This window comes from Stenella coeruleoalba, assembly GCF_951394435.1.
Source record: "Stenella coeruleoalba genome assembly, chromosome: 9".
Classification (NCBI taxonomy): domain Eukaryota; kingdom Metazoa; phylum Chordata; class Mammalia; order Artiodactyla; family Delphinidae; genus Stenella; species Stenella coeruleoalba.
The window spans coordinates 102668847-102689241 of NC_137155.1; the positions used below are offsets into that span (position 1 = coordinate 102668847).

A 20395-nucleotide genomic window follows, 5' to 3' on the forward strand; every position below is an offset into this window, starting at 1 on the left:
TTGGAACCAACGTCTGTAGCTTGTGGGTACGTAAAGGCCTAATTACATTCACCCCCCCTCCCCCCAAAGGCCAACAAGTCATAAGTCGTCTTCGGACGCCTTATCCTGAGAAGCCCTCACTCTTCTCAGCATTACTGTCTGGTCCCCTTTCTGTTACTCATTAGCATCTTGCTCTCCACCTTTGTCGCTGCTCAAACGCAAATTCTCCCGCACTCGTTCCGCGACGTCTGTCTTAGGGCCGTACCGGCTCAGCGCACCCGCCTCTGCCCGCAGTCGGCAGTGCGCATGCCCCGCACCTCCCGGCCCGCCCCAGGCGCGCTCGCTCCCCGCGTCGGTCCACCGCTCAGTTACTCCGCCCCCACCGCGCGCCGCACTGTCTGAACACAGAAACCAGGCTCAGGTCCCACTGCGGGGCGCGGGTCCGCTCCCTCCCCTTTCCAACGAGACTTCCGCCGGCCGTAAAGCTCGGCGCCAACTGCTGCAAAGCGCCTTGCGACAGAGCCCGGGGCCGAACTACAGCCGGTAACCGCCCCCACGTTAAACAGTAGGCTATCAGGAGCCGAGGAAGGCGGCCGCTCGCGTGTTTGATTTCCGCGCTCGGCCTGCGTTCCCCGGAGGTGGCTCGGAGCCGCCGCGGCCAGGAGGGGAGGGCCCGCGCCCGCGCCTCCCGGCCGCCATCATCCCGGCGTGCACCGCGGCGGCGGGCCGAGCCGGCCGCCATGTTGCGATAGTTTGTTGTTTTCTTCCTGAAGAGGAGCAGGCCGTAGGGCCAGCAACCCGCCGGCCGCGCAGCCACCCACCCCCAGGCCCGGCCCGCTGCCCCCCGTGTCTCGTCCCCCGCCGTGCGTCTCCAGGCCCCGGCTGGCCCGGCGGCCCCCACAGCTGGCTTGGTGGGGCGAGGCTGAAGGCCGGGCCCAGCGAGCACTATGGCGGCCGCCCTGGGAGCGGGCGGAGGAACCGGCGCTGGAGGTAAGTGAGCGGCCCCGCGAGGGAGGCGGCGGCGGGGGGGCAGCGGGCCGCTCCTGGCCGTCTTTGTGCTCTCGTGTCCCTGCCTTCACGGCGGTGAGGGCTCAGGCTCACCGGAGGCGGCGGGCGGCCTGCGCGGGGGGCGGGGTGACAGCGCCCGCCCCCGGGCCCTTTGCGGGAGGGTCGCGGCCCAGGAGGTGTTGTCCTGTTGGGCTCCGGGTGGTTGACAGCCCTGCATTAGACTCATCTACGTGAGGGGATGTGTTTGTGCGGAGTTTCGGAGGGCAAGGAGTCTGAAAAAAATAACCTCCCCGAGCTGGTCTCGTTTTCCATGAACTCCTTAGTGGTCTGATACCGACCCATTAGGGCTTCGTGATCAGCGTCCTAGGAGATAGAAACGGGGCCGAAAAGGGTCAGGTACTGATGCAGTTCCTCTGGGTAGTTTGTCTTGTTTTCCTAGCGTAGATGAGTTCGATAGGGGACCTAAGTCAAAACAGATTTCAGGTCAAATCACTTTCTGGTTGAAATCACATTTTGTTGATTGAGGTTTTTTTTTTTTAACGTGAGAAAAACACTTGAAAGTGACTTTTACGATAGTTCGAAAACTTTGATAAAGGAGACTCTTAACTGGTAAAGTATGAACAACAGCAGTGTTTGGACTTGGTTGTCATTATTGAAACCATCCTACTGCGTGTTCTTTAGGAATGCTTATTTATGAGTACATTGCAATAATCCTGTCTAGGTCTAAGTATTTTGGTCTAAGTATTGAAGCGCTCATATGGTGCAATGGAAAAACCCACAGACACTAAATGCAAGAAATGTCACTTCTGGCAGTATGATTTGGTGTGTGCCATTTTTCTGTCACGTGATTTTTTTCCTGAGGCTTTCTAGTTAAATTTTGAAAATACTTGGCTTACCTTCCTTACTTGGTTACTTTCTGGGGTTCAAAATCATGGTTCTGTATCATTTTCAAAGTGTAGTCTGGGAACTCCTGGGTCAGAAGTGTTTCCGTTAATAGTACTAGTGTCACTTGCATGTTTCGCTCTTTCACTGGAGCATAGTGGAGTTTTCCAAAGGCTGCGTGACACGTGAAGGCATCGTTGTACAGGTGGCCAATGGAATGTGTGCTTGCATAGCGTTTTGAGTTTCTCATTTTTAATTTCAAAAATAAGCAAATGTCAGTGAGTGTAATTCACATAAACAAAAGCTTTTTGGTGTCTTCAATACATTTGAGTCCAGAAAGTTTTTGAGAATGGCTATTTTAGAGGATTAAGTAGGTTTTGTCCTTGATGATTTGGAGTTTTTCCTTCCATTTTGTCACAGGTGCCTGGTTTCCCATTGCTTTTAGACTAAAGGCAAACTCCTTACCAAGACTTGTGAGTTCTGCGTGACTCGGTCCCCCAGCCTCCCCAAGCTCTTGGGTCAGCCTGCTTCCCTCCAGGAGGACCGCCCCTGCCCTCCCTCTGGCTCTTCATCCCCCAGGCCTCAGGCTCCTTGGGAGGCCTTCCTTGAGCGTTCTTTCTTCTGTCTCAGATATGTCCATCTCATGCTTGTGTGCCTCCCTCACCTAAATTCTGTGGCACCCTTCTTTCTTCAGAGCATTTATCTGAGTCTGTGATTTTATTTGGTTATTTATTTACTTTTTTAAAATCTCCCTTCCCCAGGAGCCTGTAAGCCCCTTGAGGACAGGAATGCTGCCTGTTTTACCTGCCGTTTATTCCAAGTTCCTGGCATGTAGTGTATGTTCAACAAACACTTGACAAATTAGTGATTAAAGAATAAAGTATTTTCTTCATGAATCCCTTTGCACCCTTTTCTGTGCACACGTAAGTTGCACATTTACAGCTGTGTGGCTTTTTATGGTATGAATGGAATCCCGTAGTGCGCCCCAGTTTGCTTTGTTCACTTAGTAGTAGGTCTTGATGATCTCTCCTGTGTTAGTAGGTGAGAGTTACATGGATCCACCATTTATTGATTAACCATTTTTGTATTGATGGACATTTCAGTTATATGTCCTTTTCCACTGCTGTGGAAAATTCTGCACTACACGTCTACAGGCACATCTTGGTGTGCTTAAGCAAATATTTCTGGAGGATTGATAACTCTAGAAGTGGAAATACGGTGTTGTAGGCTACATATATTAAAAACTTTTTGTGTGTGTGTGTTTTTTTGTTTTTCAGCCTTGCCTCTCGGCACGTGGGATCTTAGTTCCCCGATTAGGGATTGAACTGATCAGGGATTGAACCCGGGTCCACACCAGTGAAAGCCCGGAATCCTAACCACTAGGCCACCAGGGAACTACCGCTCCCACCCAATTTTTTTTTTTTATTGAAGTGTAGTTGATTTACAAAGTTGTGTTAGTTTCAAGTGTACAGCAGAGTGATTCGTTTATATATAATTACACATATATATATTTTCTTTTTCAGATTTTTTTTTTTTGTCATTTGTTTTCATAAATTTTTTTCGTAATGGTGTCTCCATGCCAAGAGTTCCCCTGTGCTTTTAATACCTTATGCTTCTGTACTTTTTTATGTTTAGCTTTTATTGCATATGGAATTTTATTTTGGGTGTGGTGTGAATTTGGGGCTTCTAACAGTTCTAATATGATTTATTGAATTCTCTATCTTTTCCAACTTTAGAACATATTAAATTCTCATTCATAGTTTTAAAAGATTACTGCTCCATGGTGTGTGTCTATATATATTATAGCATGTTTTTCAGAAATTTCAATGAGCTCTGCATTTAAAAAAAAGATAAACTTCAGAATCATCACATTCTATAAAGAATTCTGCTGAAATTCTTACTGGGATTGCATTGAGTTTATTAATATAACTTTGGGATGATGGTTACTTTTACAATATGGGTTCTTTCATTCGGCAACAAGAATGTCTTGCTGTCAAGCTCTTTTTTGCCCGTCAGTTATCTACCACATTTCTGAGTACCTGCTCTGTGCTGGGCACTGATCTAAGAGGTTGGGATACATAAATATTGGAATAGAAGAGATTGCAGATACGAAGAAAATTTTACTTAAGTTCCATAGGAGAAGGGATCTCTGTCTTCTATGGAACTTAACCTTAGTAAAATTTTCTTTATATAGTTTTCATACATTTCTTGTTAGTTTTATTCCTAGATATCTTGTATTTGTTGTGGATGGTATAGTTTTTCATCCTATTATATTCTGAAATTTGTTGCTGATCTACTATAGAAAAACTTTTTTTTTTGGTTATTGTGTATAACTGGCTTATTGGAATCTTTTTTTAAGAGTTTGGTGCTTTAGATTTTCTAGTCAGACTGTCATATCTGCAGTCTCTTCTATTTCAGTATTTATGTCTCATTTCTTTTTCTTGTACTTCTCGTTCTAGAACCATTCCTTGTCAAGTCCTCCAATATAATGTTGGGTAGTAGGGGTGATGACAGGCATCTTTGTCTTGTCATCCTGTCATGAGTTTAATGAGCGTTCTTTTAATGTTTTACCAGTGAGTATAGTGTTTGCTGTAGTTTTCTGGTAGTTACTGTTTGTTTAGCTCAGAAAGTTTATTTTTTGAGTTGGGGTTTTAATTTTATCAAAGCCTTTTCTGCATCATTGAGGTGATCATGAGGCCCCTTCTTTAATATCTTACTGTGATGTATTGATAGATTTCCAATGCTGAATCAATCATGCAATCTTGTGTTCAGAACCTTCTGGTTCTGTAAGTCCTTTTCATTGTTCTGTTGCTTTTCATTTTAGGGTTTATCTGTGATCATAAGAGAGATAGGCTTATAGTTTTGTATTTGTGTGTGCACATGGTGCTATCCTGTTTTTTGTAAGATAGGCTGACTTCCTAGAATGAGTTGTGAGATTTTCTGGACATTGTAAAAATCTTTTTATTAAATGTCAGAAGAGCTGTTGTCTGCAAAGCCATTTGGATCTGTTGCCTGTTTATTTTTCAGTTTCTTCTGATATTATTGGTCTATTTAGCTTTTTTAAATCCATGGGTCAATTTTGATAAATTTTTCTGGGAAAATTATTCTTTATGTTTATATTTTCAAATGAACAAATATGGAGTTACAGGCTTCAGTTTCCTAAGAGTGGGTGTGTTGAAGGTAGGTAAATTTTTGAGACCCATGCATGTCTGAGTAAATTCTTACTTTATTTTCATGCTTGATTGATGATTTGGTAGGGTCTCGAACTCTAGATTTGACTTAGATTCATTTTCCTTAGATTTTTGGTAGTACTGCTGTGTTGTTTTCTGGCTTCCAGTTCTGCTCTTGAGAAGTCTGATGACATTCTGATTCCCTGTCATTTGTATGTGACCCTTTATCCTGGAAGGTTTTAACAGTTCCTCCTTATTGTTATAAGATTCATTAGCATAGGTCTTTTTATATTTCTTGTGCTGCATTTGGTGGATACCTTAGTCTGGAAATACGCATCCTTCAGTTCTGGGAAATTTTCTCACGGTACTGTTTTTCTCCTTTCAATTCCTCTGTTCTCACTTTCTGAAATTCTTATTATTGGATTTTGCTACTTCATTTGTATACAAAAGATAAGCATGATGAGACAGTTCATTAAGATTCTTTTGGAAGGATAGATATTTTGGTAGTTCATAGAGTCACATAAAGGAGTTGGACAACTAAGACTGCAGAACAACGGAAGTCAGGGCGGTGTGGGCCTTGGGCGGGCTTGCAGCTGCTGATGGGGCTTCTCCAGCTAGGCTCTGTGGCTGCCACTTCCTCGTCACTTACTCTTCTTATAGACACAGGGATTTTGTTCCTGTTTGGCCAGGTGCTGTTCACCTTTAGCTGATTTAGCTACAGCAAAATGTGGGTCCACTGTTCTAGATCTTTTGATATTTTTATTTTTTTGGAAGAAGCTGTAACTCCGGTACTTATATATAATTATATTTTTAAAATATTGGCAACCAAGTTGATTAAAAAAAGACAACATAATTCAAAGAGAGTGTGTGTCTTCTAGGCCAGCAGATTGCATCCTGTGCTTTAGAGTGATTCTGCCTTCATGATTTTGTAGGTTCCATGAATTAGTGGTCTTCCTACCTAAACATTCAGGAAGTTATGGTTACCCTTTAATATTTTTACATAGGAAATCAGGGTTTGTTACTGCAGTTGCTTCCTGAATAAGTTCAAGAGCGTTGTACTTCGTGTTTGGTAGACCAGAGTTTAAATCTGATTTTGCTGTTAACTAACTTTGATTAGTCTTACTTTTCACATCTGTAAAAGGAGAATTTGGGGGATGGATTAAATGAGAAAACAAATATAAAAATGCTAGCTTGTTGAAGTAAAATGAAGCCTCTCTTCAGCCCTTCAGTAGTGCTAGGCTTATTTGAGCTTTGTCAGTCTTGTTTTAGTTAGGACAGAGGCCATGCCTTGCATTCCAAGTATGAAGGGTTTTAACACAGGAATTAGAGGCTTGTACAATCCTTGGAAAGGCTGGGGGTGTGATGGTCAGGAAAACTTAGTCTGGTTATCTGATACTGATGGTTGGGAGCTTGCCCGGAAGCCCTTGTAACTGAAGACTATTGCGGAGGCTCCAGTGGACTGTCTCAAGTCTGCAGTACTGGAGGTGTTGACTTCTGATGGTATCGAGTCTCAAGAAGCTCCCACTGACCATCACAGCACCTACAAGCCCGGATGCCACACATGGTTTTCAAGAGCACATTCTGACCTCTGAGAACCTCCTATCTGCAGTGTGTGTGTCCGTCCGTCATCTGTCCTGCCTCTGCCTCATCAGAGTAACTGATGATAATTGTGACTCAGAGCTCCTGTGACTGCCTTACCTTGCATACTCCAACTCAGAACCACACAGGGAAGGAGGCTCCGGGAAGTCTACTCCTCCCATTCTCTGCACCATTGCATAGAGCGGTGGGGACCACAGTCTCAGCAGAGCTGTTACTTCTGTCTGTGGAAGGAAAGACAGATGGGTAGAAGGAAATTGTCCCTTTCTTTGACATTTCTTCCCTTACACTTCACCAATTTAGCAACTAATCTTTAGCAATTGAGAAGGTTTCACTTTTTAAAAAGAAGGTGTGGATTCTTGGGAAAAGAAATGGGGTGTCATTTTCTCTAGATTCTAAGTCATGATGGGAACATTCAGTTGGCTGAGCTCTGACTTCTTGTCCTCTCCCAGCCTGCCCGGGCCAGTAGAGAACTCAAGGGTCTAGCTTTTATGGCTTCCGTAATTGGGAGGCAGAGCCCTGCTCTGTCTTCCTTCAGGACTCATACTGTGATTAATTTCCAACACAGGAAGAGGAAATTCAGTTGTAAGACCCGCAAAACAAATTGTCAGTGTGCACTGCACTTCATAAGCGAAATACAAAGTTCACTTTAGGGAAACCTCTCCAGGGTCCCATGAAAGTAAGAGAGTTTTAGAACAAGACTACAAATAATTTTTCAAGTACATGTTGTAGGGGTGCTTTCTGAAAATTTTGCTTGGTTACTCAAAATTTGGTAGTTATACTATAGGGCAAAGATGCTCACTTTGAATGTTCTTAAATATTAGTCCAATTCCTTCCTCTAGTTGCTGTTTAAATAAAGGGTCTGGATTTCCTCACTTATAAAATATGGAATTTTGACTCAGTTAGTGATTCAGAATATGAGCATGTATACATGAGAATGGTGTTGAGGCGAAAGAAAGAAGGTTAGAACCTTTGGACTAGAGCAAAGATTGGCAAACTTCGTAAAGGGCCAAATGGTAAATATTTTAGGCTCTGCAGATCACAGGGCTTCTCTTGCAATCCTCTGCTGTGCCTTGTAGCTTGAAAGACCTATAGAGAATATGTAACTGAATTAGCATACAGTGTTCCAATAAAAGCTTATTTACATAAGTCAGGCAGTAGCCAAATTTGGACAAAAAGAGGTGGCAGACCCTACGTGGCCTGTGGACTGTAGTTTGCTGACCCTTGGACTAGACAGTTGCTAGAATCCTGTTCCAAGCTAATATTCTATAAAATTTCTAATCTAAGCTCCAGGTTCCTGGAAAGGATGAGGAAATAAGAATGATAAGTAAAAGAGTTGTGTTCGTTATAGATATCTAATTGCTGTGTAATTGAAGATTGTAAAAATTCCAGTAGCTGTTTTTAAGTCTTGCAGATGAGGAAAGTTGATTCCCTTAATAACATAGCATGTCTGGTATAATGTTTAGCCTTAGAAGGAGAGTTTCTAGGTAAAGGCCTTGACCACTCTTGTCCTGCCGAGTTAATCTTCCCCTTGGTCTTCAGGGATGCGCTGTTCTTCCTTTAAAACTCTGGATTAGTGTGGACATGTTTTGTTCTCTTGGTTCTGCTCAGTATGACAGATATAAACTAGAACTTTAAAAAAAAAAGGATTTGTTTATATTCTAAAGGGAGAACAGAAGGGAAGTGATGCAGAAAATGTAAGAAGAATAAAAATAGGCATACAGAGTTCTTGTCTTAGTTTGTTTCTTAGGATTTTGAGTTAGAGTTCTTTTCATATCCATTTTTACATTCCATATTCCAGGTGGAAAGAAAGTATGTTTTTGTTTTCTGCTTTATCAGGTGTGGTTTTTCCTTTGCTTAATGTGGTTTTGTCCAAGCACAAGGTTACCCACATTTACAACCTTTTGTGTCTCCTTTTGGGAATTCTAGTTATTTTCCGCTTCCTTTAGGTATTTAGTTTCTCTCGGCAGTGTTTCATAGTTCTTAATTTATAGGTCTTTCACAAATTTTATTATGATTATCCCTAGTATGTATTTCATATTTTTAAGCTAGTGCAAGGATTTTTTAAATTTCCAACTGCTCATTCCTTGTATGTAGAAAAACTTGATTTTTTAAATATTGTTCTTATATTCTGTGACCTTATTTCATTCACTGAATAGTTTCAGTACCTTTTTTTCATAGATTCCATATGATTTTCTCCATAGTTGATCGTGTTTGCTGTGAATGATGACAGTTTTACTTCTTCCTTTTCTATCTGAATTCCTTTTATTTCTTTTTCTTGTCTGGTTGCACTAGGTAGAACTTCCATTACAGTGCCGAATTGCAGTGTAATGGAAGCCCAATCCCAGTCTTGTTCCTGATTCCAGCTGAAAGCACCGAGTCTTTGCCTTTACCTGTGATGTTTGCTATAGGTTTTTCTTACAGATGCCCTTTGATCAGGTTAGGGAAATACCATTCTATACTTAAATTTGATGAGAGTTTGTATAAGGAATGTGGATATTGGGTTTTTTAAAAAAATAAATTTATTTATGTATTTATGTATGTATTTATTTTTGGCTGCGTTGGGTCTTTGTTGCTGCACACGGGCTTTCTCTGGTTGTGGTGTGCGGGCTTCTCATTGCGGTGGCTTCTCTTGTTGTAGAGCGCAGGCTCTAGGCGCGCAGGCTTCAGTAATTGTGACACGTGGTCTCTAGAGCGCAGGCTCAGTAGTTGTGGCGCACGGGCTTAGTTGCTCTGTGGCATGTGGGATTTTCCCGGACCAGGTCTTGAACCCGTGTCCCCTGCATTGGCAGACGGATTCTTAACCACTGTGCCACCAGGGAAATCCCAGATACTGGGTTTTGATTAATGCTTTTTCTCCTTATATTGAGATGATAATTGGGTTTTCTACTTTTAGTTTGTTATTATGACACATTACATTGATTTTTAAAAAGTATTGATTTTTGGATGTTAAACGAACCGTTCATTCCTGGGATAAACCCATGTGGTCATGATGTGTATTATCCTTTTAATGTATTATTGAGTCCTATATGCTAATTTTTTAAAAATAATTTTTGCATGTATGGTCATGAGGAATAATGGTCAAATTTTTTTTTTAATATCTTTGTTTAGTTTTATAGTGGCCTCAGGAATGAATTTGAAAGTGTTTTACTAGTCTGTTTCATGTATCTCTGCTGTAATCTTTATTTTATGGACACAGTTTTCTCTTTTAAATACTTATTTTTTATTTGTTTATTTTTGCTGCACCAGCTCTTAGTTGTGGCATGCGGGCCTCTTTTTTTTTAATAAATAAATTGGTTGATTGATTGATTGATTGCTGTGTTGGGTCTTCGTTGCTGTGCGTGGGCTTTCTCTGGCTGCAGTGAGTGTGGCCTACTCTTCATTGTGGCCCGTGGGCTTCTCATTGCGGGTCTCCTCATTGCGGTGGCTTCTCTTGGTGCGGAGCATGGGCTCTAGGTGCAGGGGCTTCAGTAGTTGCGGCACGCGGGCTCAGTAGTTGTGGCTCGTGGGCTCATTAGTTGTGGTGCGCAGGCTTAGTTGCTCTGTGGATGGAATGTGGGATCTTTCTGGACCAGATCTTGAACCCATGTCCCCTGCATTGGCAGGCAGATTCTTTTTTTTTTTTTTTTTGTGGTATGCGGGCCTCTCACTGTTGTGGCCTCTCCCGTTGCGGAGCACAGGCTCCGGCCATGGCTCACAGGCCCAGCCACTCCGTGGCACGTGGGATCTTCCCGGACCGGGGCATGAACCCGTGTCCCCTGCATCGGCAGGCGGACTCTCAACCACTGCGCCACCAGGGAAGCCCGGGCAGGTGGATTCTTAACCACCGTGCCACCAGGGAAGTCCACATGCGGGCTTCTTAGTTGCCACACTCGGACTTTTTAGTTGTGGCATGTGGACTCTTAGGTGTGGCATGCATGTGGGATCTGGTCCCCAGACCAGGGATCAAACCCAGGCTTCCTGCATTGGGAGCATGAAGTCTTACCCACTGGATCACAGGGAAGTCCCTCTGCTCTAATCTTTATCATTTACTTCCTTTTGCTATCTTTTGGTTTAATTTCCTTTTCTTTCTCCAGTTCCTCAAGATTTAAATTAAGGTTGTTGATTTGAGATTTTTCTTCTTTGTTAATGTAGGCAATTATAGCCATAAATTTTCCTCCAAGTACTGCTTTTGCTGCATCCCATAAACTTTGGTATGTTGTATTTTTGTGTTCATTTTTCTCAAAGTACATTCTTATTTCCCTGTTTCTTATCTCTTCTTTGACCTATGGGTTGATGAAGTGTACTGGTTAATTTCCATGTATTTGTGAATATTTCAGTTTTCCTTCTTCTGTTTGTTTCTAGTTTTATTATACAGTTGACCCTTGAACAATATAGGGGTCAGCTGCAACCCTCTATGCAGTTGAAAATCCACGCATAACTTTGCAACTGGCTTTCCATATCCATGGTTCTGCATCTGTGGATTCAACCAATCACGGATTGTGTAGTACTGTAGTACATATTTATTGGCAAAAAATACACACATAAGTGAAACCTATGCAGTTCAATCCGGTGTTGTTCAAGGGTCAACCATTCTTTAGTCAGGTTTGTATGCTTTGTATGATTTTGACCTTTTGAAACTATTAATTAAGAATTGTTTTATGGCCTAACATATATCCCAGAGAATGTTCCGTGTACACCTGAGAAGAATGTATATTCTGCTGCTGAGTTGAGTGTCCTGTTAGGTCTAATATCCAGTATAATTTCATCTTTTTAAAGCAACGATAGTACTGTACCATTTATTTTTAAAACGAGCTTTGCAAAGTCTTAAATTTCTATTTAACTTCCAAATACTCTCATCTTGATTATGTCTGCAGAGACCATGTTTCTAAATAAGGTCACATTCACAGGTGGGGGAATGGGGAGGTAGGACTTAAATGTGTCATTTTGGGGCACACAGTTCAATCAACTACAGAGTCAGTTAGCAACAGATTTCTTCTGTTTTTGTTTAGCTGTGAATGTCTTTTTTTCACCTTTATTTTGATAGTTTTGCTGGATATAGAATTCTTTGAGCACTTGGTGTATGCCTCTGACCTCCATTGTTTCTGATGAGAATTAGCTGTTAATTTTATCGCATTTGTTAAGTGATGAGTTGTTTTTCTCTTGCTGCTGCTGAGGTTTTCTCTTTGTCTCTGAAACATTTTGACTATGATGTGTGTATTTGTAGATCTCTGTGTTTATTTTACTTTGAGTTTGTTGAACTTTTTGAATGTGTAGATTAATATTTACAAATAAATTCGAGAAGTTTTCAGCTATTACTTCTTCAGATATTTCTCCCTGCTTCTATTTCTCTTTTTCTCCTATTACACATATATTTGTGTGCTTAATGGTATCTCACGTTTCTTTGAAGTTATGTTCATTTTTCTTCATTTTTTTCTTTCTGTTCTTTGGATTGGATAATCTCTGTTGATCTGTTTTCAAGTTTACCAGTTCTTTCTTTTTTGCCAGTTCAAATCTGTTGTTGAGCCCCTCTAGTGAATTTTTCATTTCAGTTATTTTTCAATTATAGAATTTCTTTTTGCTTCTTTTTTATAGTTACTGTTTATTCATACTGTTTATTTAGTGCAACATTGTCATCTTACCTTCCTTTAGTTCTTTAATCATGGTTTCATTTAGTTATTTGAGCATACTTATAATGGCCAATTTGTCTGTTAAAGCTGACGTTCGTGGCGTGTGGGATCTTAGTTCCCTGACCAGGGATCAGACCCATGCCCCCTGCATTGGAAGTGCAGATTCTTGACCACTGGACTGCCTGGGAAGTCCCTCACAGGCAGTTTCTGTTGCCTCCCTTTTTTCTGATGGGTTGTGGGTTGTACTTTCCTGCTTCTTTGCATGTCTTGTAATTTCTTGTTGGAAATCATTTTAGATAATATATTGTGTCATGTCTGAGTGCTGGTCTCCCACCTCTCCACCCTGGCCCTGTTTTTACTTGCTTGCTTACCTTTTTGGTGACCAGCTAGGTTTTAAGTGAAGTCTGTTCCCACCCCACACCCCACTCTGGGCAGTGTGAAGCTTCTGATGTCACTCCTCAAGGGGGCCACAGCCTTGGGCATGCCCACAGGCACCCTGGGATGGTGGTGCTTTGGCTGGGCTCCTTCTGTCTTTTTCTCTGACCACACCTTCCACAGTGCCCTGGGCCATAATTTCCTTTACAGACTGACCAGTCAAATTCAGACTCCTTTGATTGGATAGTGTCTGAGGTCAGTGATTGAGATCTGTTCTAAGCAAGTGAGGGCACTGGCCCCTGTCTCCTCATTTCTCTGGTCCACTAGGCATCCTGCAGTTCAGTCCTTATCTCCAGTGACTCTTACCTTTTTAATAATCTCTCTCCAAAACCTTCACTGTTTTTGAGAGCGCCTTTTGCTTAGGACTTTTTCTGTACTCTGTTCATAACGAAGTTAGTTCCTCTTAGAGAGTTTTGGAGCTCTGTTGCTACAAGGTTTGCTTTGCCCCTTGGGCTCACTCTGAGCCCCAACTCTTGTGCTGTGGGTGGGGACAGTGATGTACTTGTCTCTTGGGTGACACCCTTGCTCTAGGAGCCGAGTGCCTGGGTGGCAGCAGGGTGGGGGGCGGGTGCTGGCAGTAGCCCTGGATCTGCTTGCTTACCTCTCGGTATGAAACCGCCACCCCTTGAGCTGGGGCAGGGGTGATCTGGGCGCCAGAGGCGTCTGTACCACACTTGGGGCCTGGGTGAAAGAAGGGAACCCCTGCCTCCTTCTCACGCCCGGGAGTTAGCCTCAGTGCCAGGCAGGTTGCGTAGGGGGAGGAATGCGGAGGTGTGTGTTCTTGGCTGCACTGGTCTAGAGGGGATGGAGTTGATGCCTCACTGAGCTGCGAGGGGGAGGAGTGAGTGGGTCCTGGTTCAAAACCCACAGAATCCTGTAGCCGTTCTTACCAAATTTGAGTAGATTTCTTGAATGAGTGTTTTCCATTTAATGTATGCATTTAGAATCAATTCCAGAGACATTAGTCATTTCATCAAAAATAATTTTCACCAGTTTCACAGAGAGTGGGTTCGTGGAGCTCCTCCTGATGTTATACTGGAAGCAGAATTCCCCAAGGATGCTAATTCTTTAATATCTCTCATTCTTCTTCTTTTTAAAGCACCTATTCTGTTTGGTAGTGTATGGTAGGAATTGATGTATTACCTTGCTAGAACTTTATTGGTTAATTTCTAGCCCCAGGCTGAAAAAATTCCTGGGGTTTTATGTTTATGTCATCTCGCTCCCCTAGGTAGGCTCTCTGGGGAGACATGATGCTGCTTCTCAAGCCTCTTTGCTTGCATGTGTTCTAAGATGAAAAACTTAAATTCCAGTTTTTTGATTTTCCTAATAATAAAAGTAAATTTGAAAATGAGGTAGGAGATGTGGTGTATATGTGAAATATACACTCAGTGTGGGAAAAAATGTAAAATATCTTAATCTTTTCTGTATCGAGTACATGTTATAATGATGTTTTTGATACGCTAGGTTAAAATGTTGTTAACATTTAACCTGTTTAAATTTCGTCTTTATTTAAAAATTTTTTTAATTCTTTTTCTAAAAATTGAAGTATAGTTGATTTACAATATTATGTTAGTTTCAGGTGTACAGCAAAGTGATTCAGTTATTTTTTTTCAGGTTATATTCCATTATAGATTATTATAAGGTATTGAATATAGTTCCCTGTGCTGTACAGTAAATCCTTTTTGCTTATGTATGGTAGTTTGTGTACTCTTAATTTGTCCCTCCCTCCCTCCGTCGCTGTCCCCTTTGGTAATCATAAGTTTGTTTTCTGTGTCTTTTTCTTTTCACTTTTTAAAATGTGAACAGTAGTAAAATTTAAAATTGTGTATGTAGCTTGTATTGTATTTCTATTGTTTGTTAATTCTCTACATTATCTCTACTGCCCTTAAATAGGGTCTTTGTTTTCCATGATTAATTTGGAAAAATGTAAAAATTTCAAAAAGTATTAGAAAAGTCTCTTTAATTTTTGCAAGGCGGCAATTTTCCCCTTTTATATAGTTGTAGTAAAAAATATGTACTCAAAAACCATTGTTTTATAAAGAAAACAGTTTTACTTAAATTTATGATTTTAAAAAACTATTCTGTCAGTTTTCATGCCTAATAGTGTTTAGTAAGTTGATGTTCTTTAGGCAGATATGTGCTTTAAAATTTTTTAGTTATTAAAAATGGCTAAAGCATTTATAATTGTTGTATATGAAATTTTAGTATTTTAAAATGTCGTGTCAGGAATCCTTAAATGAAACAAGTTGTTTCAGTATTTGAATGTGTGTCTGTTTTAATTTAGTAAGACTGACTTTCGTGGCCTCTCGCTCACAGATGATGACTTTGACCAGTTTGATAAGCCTGGTGCAGAGCGGTCCTGGAGGAGAAGAGCTGCAGACGAGGACTGGGACAGGTGCGGAAACCCCTGGTTACGTGCAGGATCCATGCTGATTTATCTCCTGTCGCTAGGCCACACAGAGATCTTTACTGAGCAGTGTGTTAGCTAGTGATGCTCTTTCCTGGGTAGGCTGGTCCTTACTGGGCTAAAGTAGGGCAGGGGTGAGCACTCCAGGTGGAAGGCTTTGTAGTGGGCTTCTACCCCAGGCCTGTGCTGTCTCAGGGCTGCCAGCGGAGCACGGGGGGTCTTATCTCTCTGTTTTTATACAGTGACGGTATTGAGTTGGTGGGCACCCAGAGCTATTATTGGAGTAATTGTATGCCTGCAACAACAATAGCAACAGAATTCCTCCACATCCTACATAATATTTGGCTAGACGTTAACATTTTTGCTATTTTAATTTGTGTAAAATGGTATCTCATAGTTTAAATTTGGATTTCTCTGATAACTAGTGAAGATGGAAATCTCTCTTTAGGAATACACACACACACACACATACACATACACACACACATACACACACACACACTCTTAAAAATGTCGACAGTTATGATAGATGTCAGTTCCATGGAGTGATTACTTCTGGGAAGGCGCTCTAGTAGGGGTTAGAGGGATGTGCACTGGAGAAGTGCACAGAGGCCTTCATTTGAGTTGGAGGAGTTCTCAAATGATGACTATTCGTTACATATTTCTTACTATCTTAAATACTGTGTCGAAAATGTGAACATTACCTTGGAGTTGCAGTCAGAAAGTTTGATAATGAAGGTCAATAGACCTGAATAAGGAACAACAATGATATACTGCTGTGAAAAGAATACCTGGTTGCTGTTTGAAAACTGTGATGTCCCAGAAGTTTTACTGAAAAATCTACATTAAAAACTGTGTAATTCTTATAGTCTACATAAAGTTGATTACCCTCAATGACTCTTAAGGTAGTCCATAAAAAAGTGAGAGCTTAGAGCAAAGTTTTCTATATAAGCAGTGGTCCTATTGGGAAGTACTGATAACTAGTTTTATTTAAAAGACTGTGATGGGGAGCTGAGTCAAATCTTGTGTATTTTCATAATTTACTCATCATTTGGACTTTCTGTTCTGTTAGTCATCTGGTAGTATTTGTCTTTTTCTTTTGGGTTGTTTGTCTTTTCCTTATTGATTTTAGGGATTCTTTATACTTTTTGAAATTTGTTTTTTTGCACTTAGAGATATCTCCTTCCAGTCTGTGGCATGTATTGTCTTAAACTTAATAGTCTTCAAGTAGGTTTTTATAAATAATATCATTATAATCTTTTCCTGTATGGTTTTTGTTTATTTTTTAAATTAAAATATGAAAAATGTATTTGGAAATCATTTTCAGACTTATGGGAAAGTTGCAAGAAAAACCCAGGAATTCTTATAAGCCCTTCTTTCAGACTCGCAGTTGCTTTTTGTCATATTCCTGTTATTCTCTCCCTCTTTACATGCTCACATACACACACATAGAACATTTTTCTTTCCTGCACCTTTTGACAGTAGTTTGCAGTAGTTTGTATCATGCCATTTTCTTCTGAATCTACATTGGTTATCCAAGGTTTGTCAGTTGTCCCAGTAATGTGCTTTCTAGCCAAAAATGAGTTTCTTTTCCTCCTCTTTGTTTGTTCATCTGGAAGAATTCTGTCTTTAAAGACTTCTGTAAAGGCTTCTATAAAGGCTTTGTCTTTAACGACGTGACATTTTTGAAGAGGACACGCTGTTTATCTTGTAGCAGCCCTCAAGTGTGGTTTTGCTAGTGTCTCCTCAAGCCTAGATTCAGGTTGTGCATTTGGTAAGTAAGGTGCGCTCTTTGGTGACACTGTGGCCTTCCTGAGGCCACCTCTTCAGGAGACATGTGATGTCAGCCAAGCTGCTTTCTGCCTTTTGTCCTCAAGAAATTCTTCCCTACCCTGTATTCTGTATGTTCCTATGAAAGTTTTAAAGTGTTTTTTGGTCTCCATCCCTCCCTCCCTCCCTCCCTCCCTCCTTCCTTCCTTCCTTTTCTTCCTCCGTTCTGTCCTTCCTCCTGAAATTGATTAAATTTTTTTTTTTTTTAATACTTATTGAGAATTTCAAGTGTATATGAGAATAGTACAGTGCAGGCAATATACCATCCTTCAGCTTCAACAGTGTCAGTGGGAAGCACTCTTGTTTTATATGTGATCTCTGTAACCCTCCTCACATCACAGACATAATTTCATCTGAAAATATATCAGATTGTATTTCTCTAAAAAATGAAGGCTCTATAAATATAGCCATAATAGAGTTATAGCTAAAACGCAGCCCCTCAATAGGACTGTCTTATTAATGTCCACATCTCCCCGATCGTCTCATGCATATATAAGTGTATACAAATACACGTACATATAATGTGGATGTGTGTCCTTTTATAGTTTGACTTGGAATCCAAATAAGATCCATATATCATAATTTATTTGTAGGTCTTTTAAGTATTGTTTCATCTGTAAGTTCTCTCCACAGTTTTTGTTAGTTCCCTGCAGTTTTTGTTGAAGAAACAAGGGGTTTATCTTGGAGAATTTCTACTTTTGGTGATTGCATCTCTTGGAGTGTTTTTAGTATGTTCCTTCATCTTGCATTTTCTGTAAATTCATAGTTAGATCTGGAGGTTGATCAGATTCAGGTTTGAATTTGGGCAGGAGTAGGGGCTCTGCAGTGTCTTAGTTGGTGGTATGTTCCTCCATCAGGAGCTTCACAATATCTTGTTAACTTTTTGTGGTGTAACCAGCCATTAGACGATCCAAGTGGTGATATTCTCATTCTGTCATTCCTTCTTTTTCTGTTAGTTGTGGTAATTCTGTAAACTACTTGGTTCCTCTGAGGTACGGAATAAGTGCTTGATTCTTTACTTTTATTTACCAGTTTTCAAAAGAATGGCTCAGTTCCTTAGCATCCTCCAGAGGTGAGTTCTATTTTTGAGTCATTTCAAATTCATAGATTTAAATACTGCATGTGTTTTTTTAATCCATTGTAGTTATTATTCTTATTAATGTTTGAATTGTCCCAGTATTTGTTCAGTGGGAATTTATTTTGGTTGTCATGACATTAGTTGGTCTTCTGCTATGAAGGAATTGGGTTTTGTTTGCAGTGAGACAGGGCTCTAGTTTTTCTTGTTCTTTCCAGTGTGACTAGCATTTGTCCCAGTGCCCTCTCTTCACTCATCTTCAGTGCATGTTTGCATATGAAGATTCTGTATCATATGTATTTCTTTATTTGATATTTTTAAAGCATAAAATAGCCTCTTCCATGTGCTGGATGGTAGAGGAGAAGTTTGAAAGTTTAGAAGAGTGAGTCAGAAAACACCAGTGTACGTCCCGGTAGGTAAGAGCATGTTGAGAAGGTCTCCACTGAAGGTCATTTGATGACGGGGATGTTTAGGGGCAGGGCTAAAGAAGCAGGTGTGACACTGGGGGAGCAGCCGCAGGCCTGCGGGGGAGGGCTGTCTGAGGGCCCAGCCAGGGCTGCGCTTGTGTGGGGTGGAACTGGAGCTGAGCAGGTGGGGGGGGGCAGTCTCTCCTCTCACTTTGTGACATTCCGTTGGGACCTCCCATGGCCGAGCCCATCCAGAAGAAAGACCGGGGGAACGGAGAGCCTGTGGGAGCCATTCCTGGAGACCCCATCCAGGGCCTGGAGCCGGCAGGGACCAGACGAGGGTGGCCTGGAGTAGGCAGGCACAGAGACGATGAGCTCACGTGCAGTCTTTGTTGTCACTTAGATTTCTCATTTTGAAAGGCTGCAGCCAGGTGACTGCCTGCAAAATACCTGTTTCCTGAAAAAGTCTTTTAGTATAATTCTGTTTGTTAGTAAAAATGTACTTGCTCCCTAAGAGATCGTTGTCTCTCATCTTTGATAAGAAATACCTGCCAAAGAGGTTGTTCTTCCTCCAGTAGTGTTTACTGGTGAAATCTTGTGGGAGCTCTGCAGGTGAATGCAGGAAGCCTCCTCGTGCTTTTGGTACTCCTTTCGCTTCCGAACAGTTATCGTTATTGTCCACGAGCATAACTGCTCACCCCTTTGAAAGGACTCGATTTGGACCATTCAGTCCCATTGGTTCATTGTTGCTTTTGGTGACCCTTGGTGTAATTTTGGTAGTGTTTCGTAGTTTACAAGTTTCTTCCCTTTTGTGTACCTCTTTGTAAGGATCCAACTTTATGATAACAATAGAGAACTAACTACATTTAACTTTTGTGGGGTGTGTGCATAGTAGTTAGTATTTGGACTCTGGAGCCAGACTGTCTCAACTCATCTACTGGTTTCTGACTTGGAAGCAGGGTGACCTTGGGCCAGTTCTTTAACATCTTGGCGTCTTTGTTTTCACGTTGAAAAAAATGGAGAATGATGTAGGTGTCTGGTTGCTGGGGTTGTGTTATGTCAACAAAAGAGCGAGTATGTGTGAAACGCGTGGAGTGGTTCTTGGCATGTAGCACACTGAATGGGCGTTAGTGATTTCTTGAGCTATAATTTATGCATATTGTAGTCGCGTGCACTTAATCCTTCTGTCTCCCGTCTTGCTTTCTTATTTCATGCTATTATTGCCTTTGTTAGTCATGGAAACAACTGTTCTCCACCTCTGTACACTCCACTCATTTACAACTGGTAAAGTTTTCATTTATCTTCTTTTAAAAAATGCTTTTGTTTAGAAAAAATAGGTGGTAGTGCAAGACTGATTTCTTATTTCCATATATTTGTCAGCAACAAATACTTTCTAGATTTTTGCTTATATGATTACCAGTACCTGTTCATATTATGGTTTTAAGAGTTCTCCTCAGTTAGTTTCCCTGGGGCAAATGGGATTACCTCCCCTTTTCAGTTATTTGGAGGGATGCTTCAGGGGGTGCTTGTCCTCAAAGGGGTGCTTGTATTTTTGGGGGGTTATCTGGAATCAGATTCTCAAATCCGCTTATTGTAAATATTGTGACTAGAAAGCACTTTTTCCTCGTCCATGGAAAATGATTGTAACACTGAAGACACAAAAATTGTATCTGAAAGATGATTAGGTGATTTGTGGATTGAAAATGTTGGAAGAAGTTATACATTAGTCTCTAATAACTGTTTTACTTATACAGGTCCATGAAAGATTTTTTTTCCATGAGCTAAGTTCTCATCCTGAGTCTGTCTCTGCTGTGTGACCTTGGGCAAATCATTTAACCTTGTCCTTATTTCCTTTATCTATAAAATGATGGTATACGATTTATGTAGGGTAACATAAAATAATGAAAGAGGTATTCAGTGCATGAATGAAATGACTTGTTGAGTTGTTTCTGGTTCTAAAAAGTAGTATATAGAATTTCTGTTGTAACTTCCTATGT

The 20395-nt window shown here is 41.1% G+C and overlaps 1 protein-coding gene across 4 annotated transcripts in view; it reads left to right on the forward strand.

Annotated features, from left to right (window-relative positions):
* The first annotated feature begins 453 nt into the window (after positions 1 to 453).
* Positions 454 to 20395, forward strand: part of RBM33 (RNA binding motif protein 33) — a 112943-nt gene continuing 93001 nt past the window's right edge. For 3 of the 4 annotated variants that reach the window (XM_079931416.1, XM_079931417.1, XM_079931419.1), the window contains exons 1-2: positions 454 to 969; positions 14996 to 15074. In XM_079931416.1, the coding sequence (XP_079787542.1) occupies positions 927 to 969; positions 14996 to 15074 (122 nt within the window). In that variant the 5' untranslated portion in view covers positions 454 to 926. The remainder of the gene's footprint in view (positions 970 to 14995; positions 15075 to 20395) is intronic. The other variant, XM_079931418.1, reaches the window with a different exon arrangement.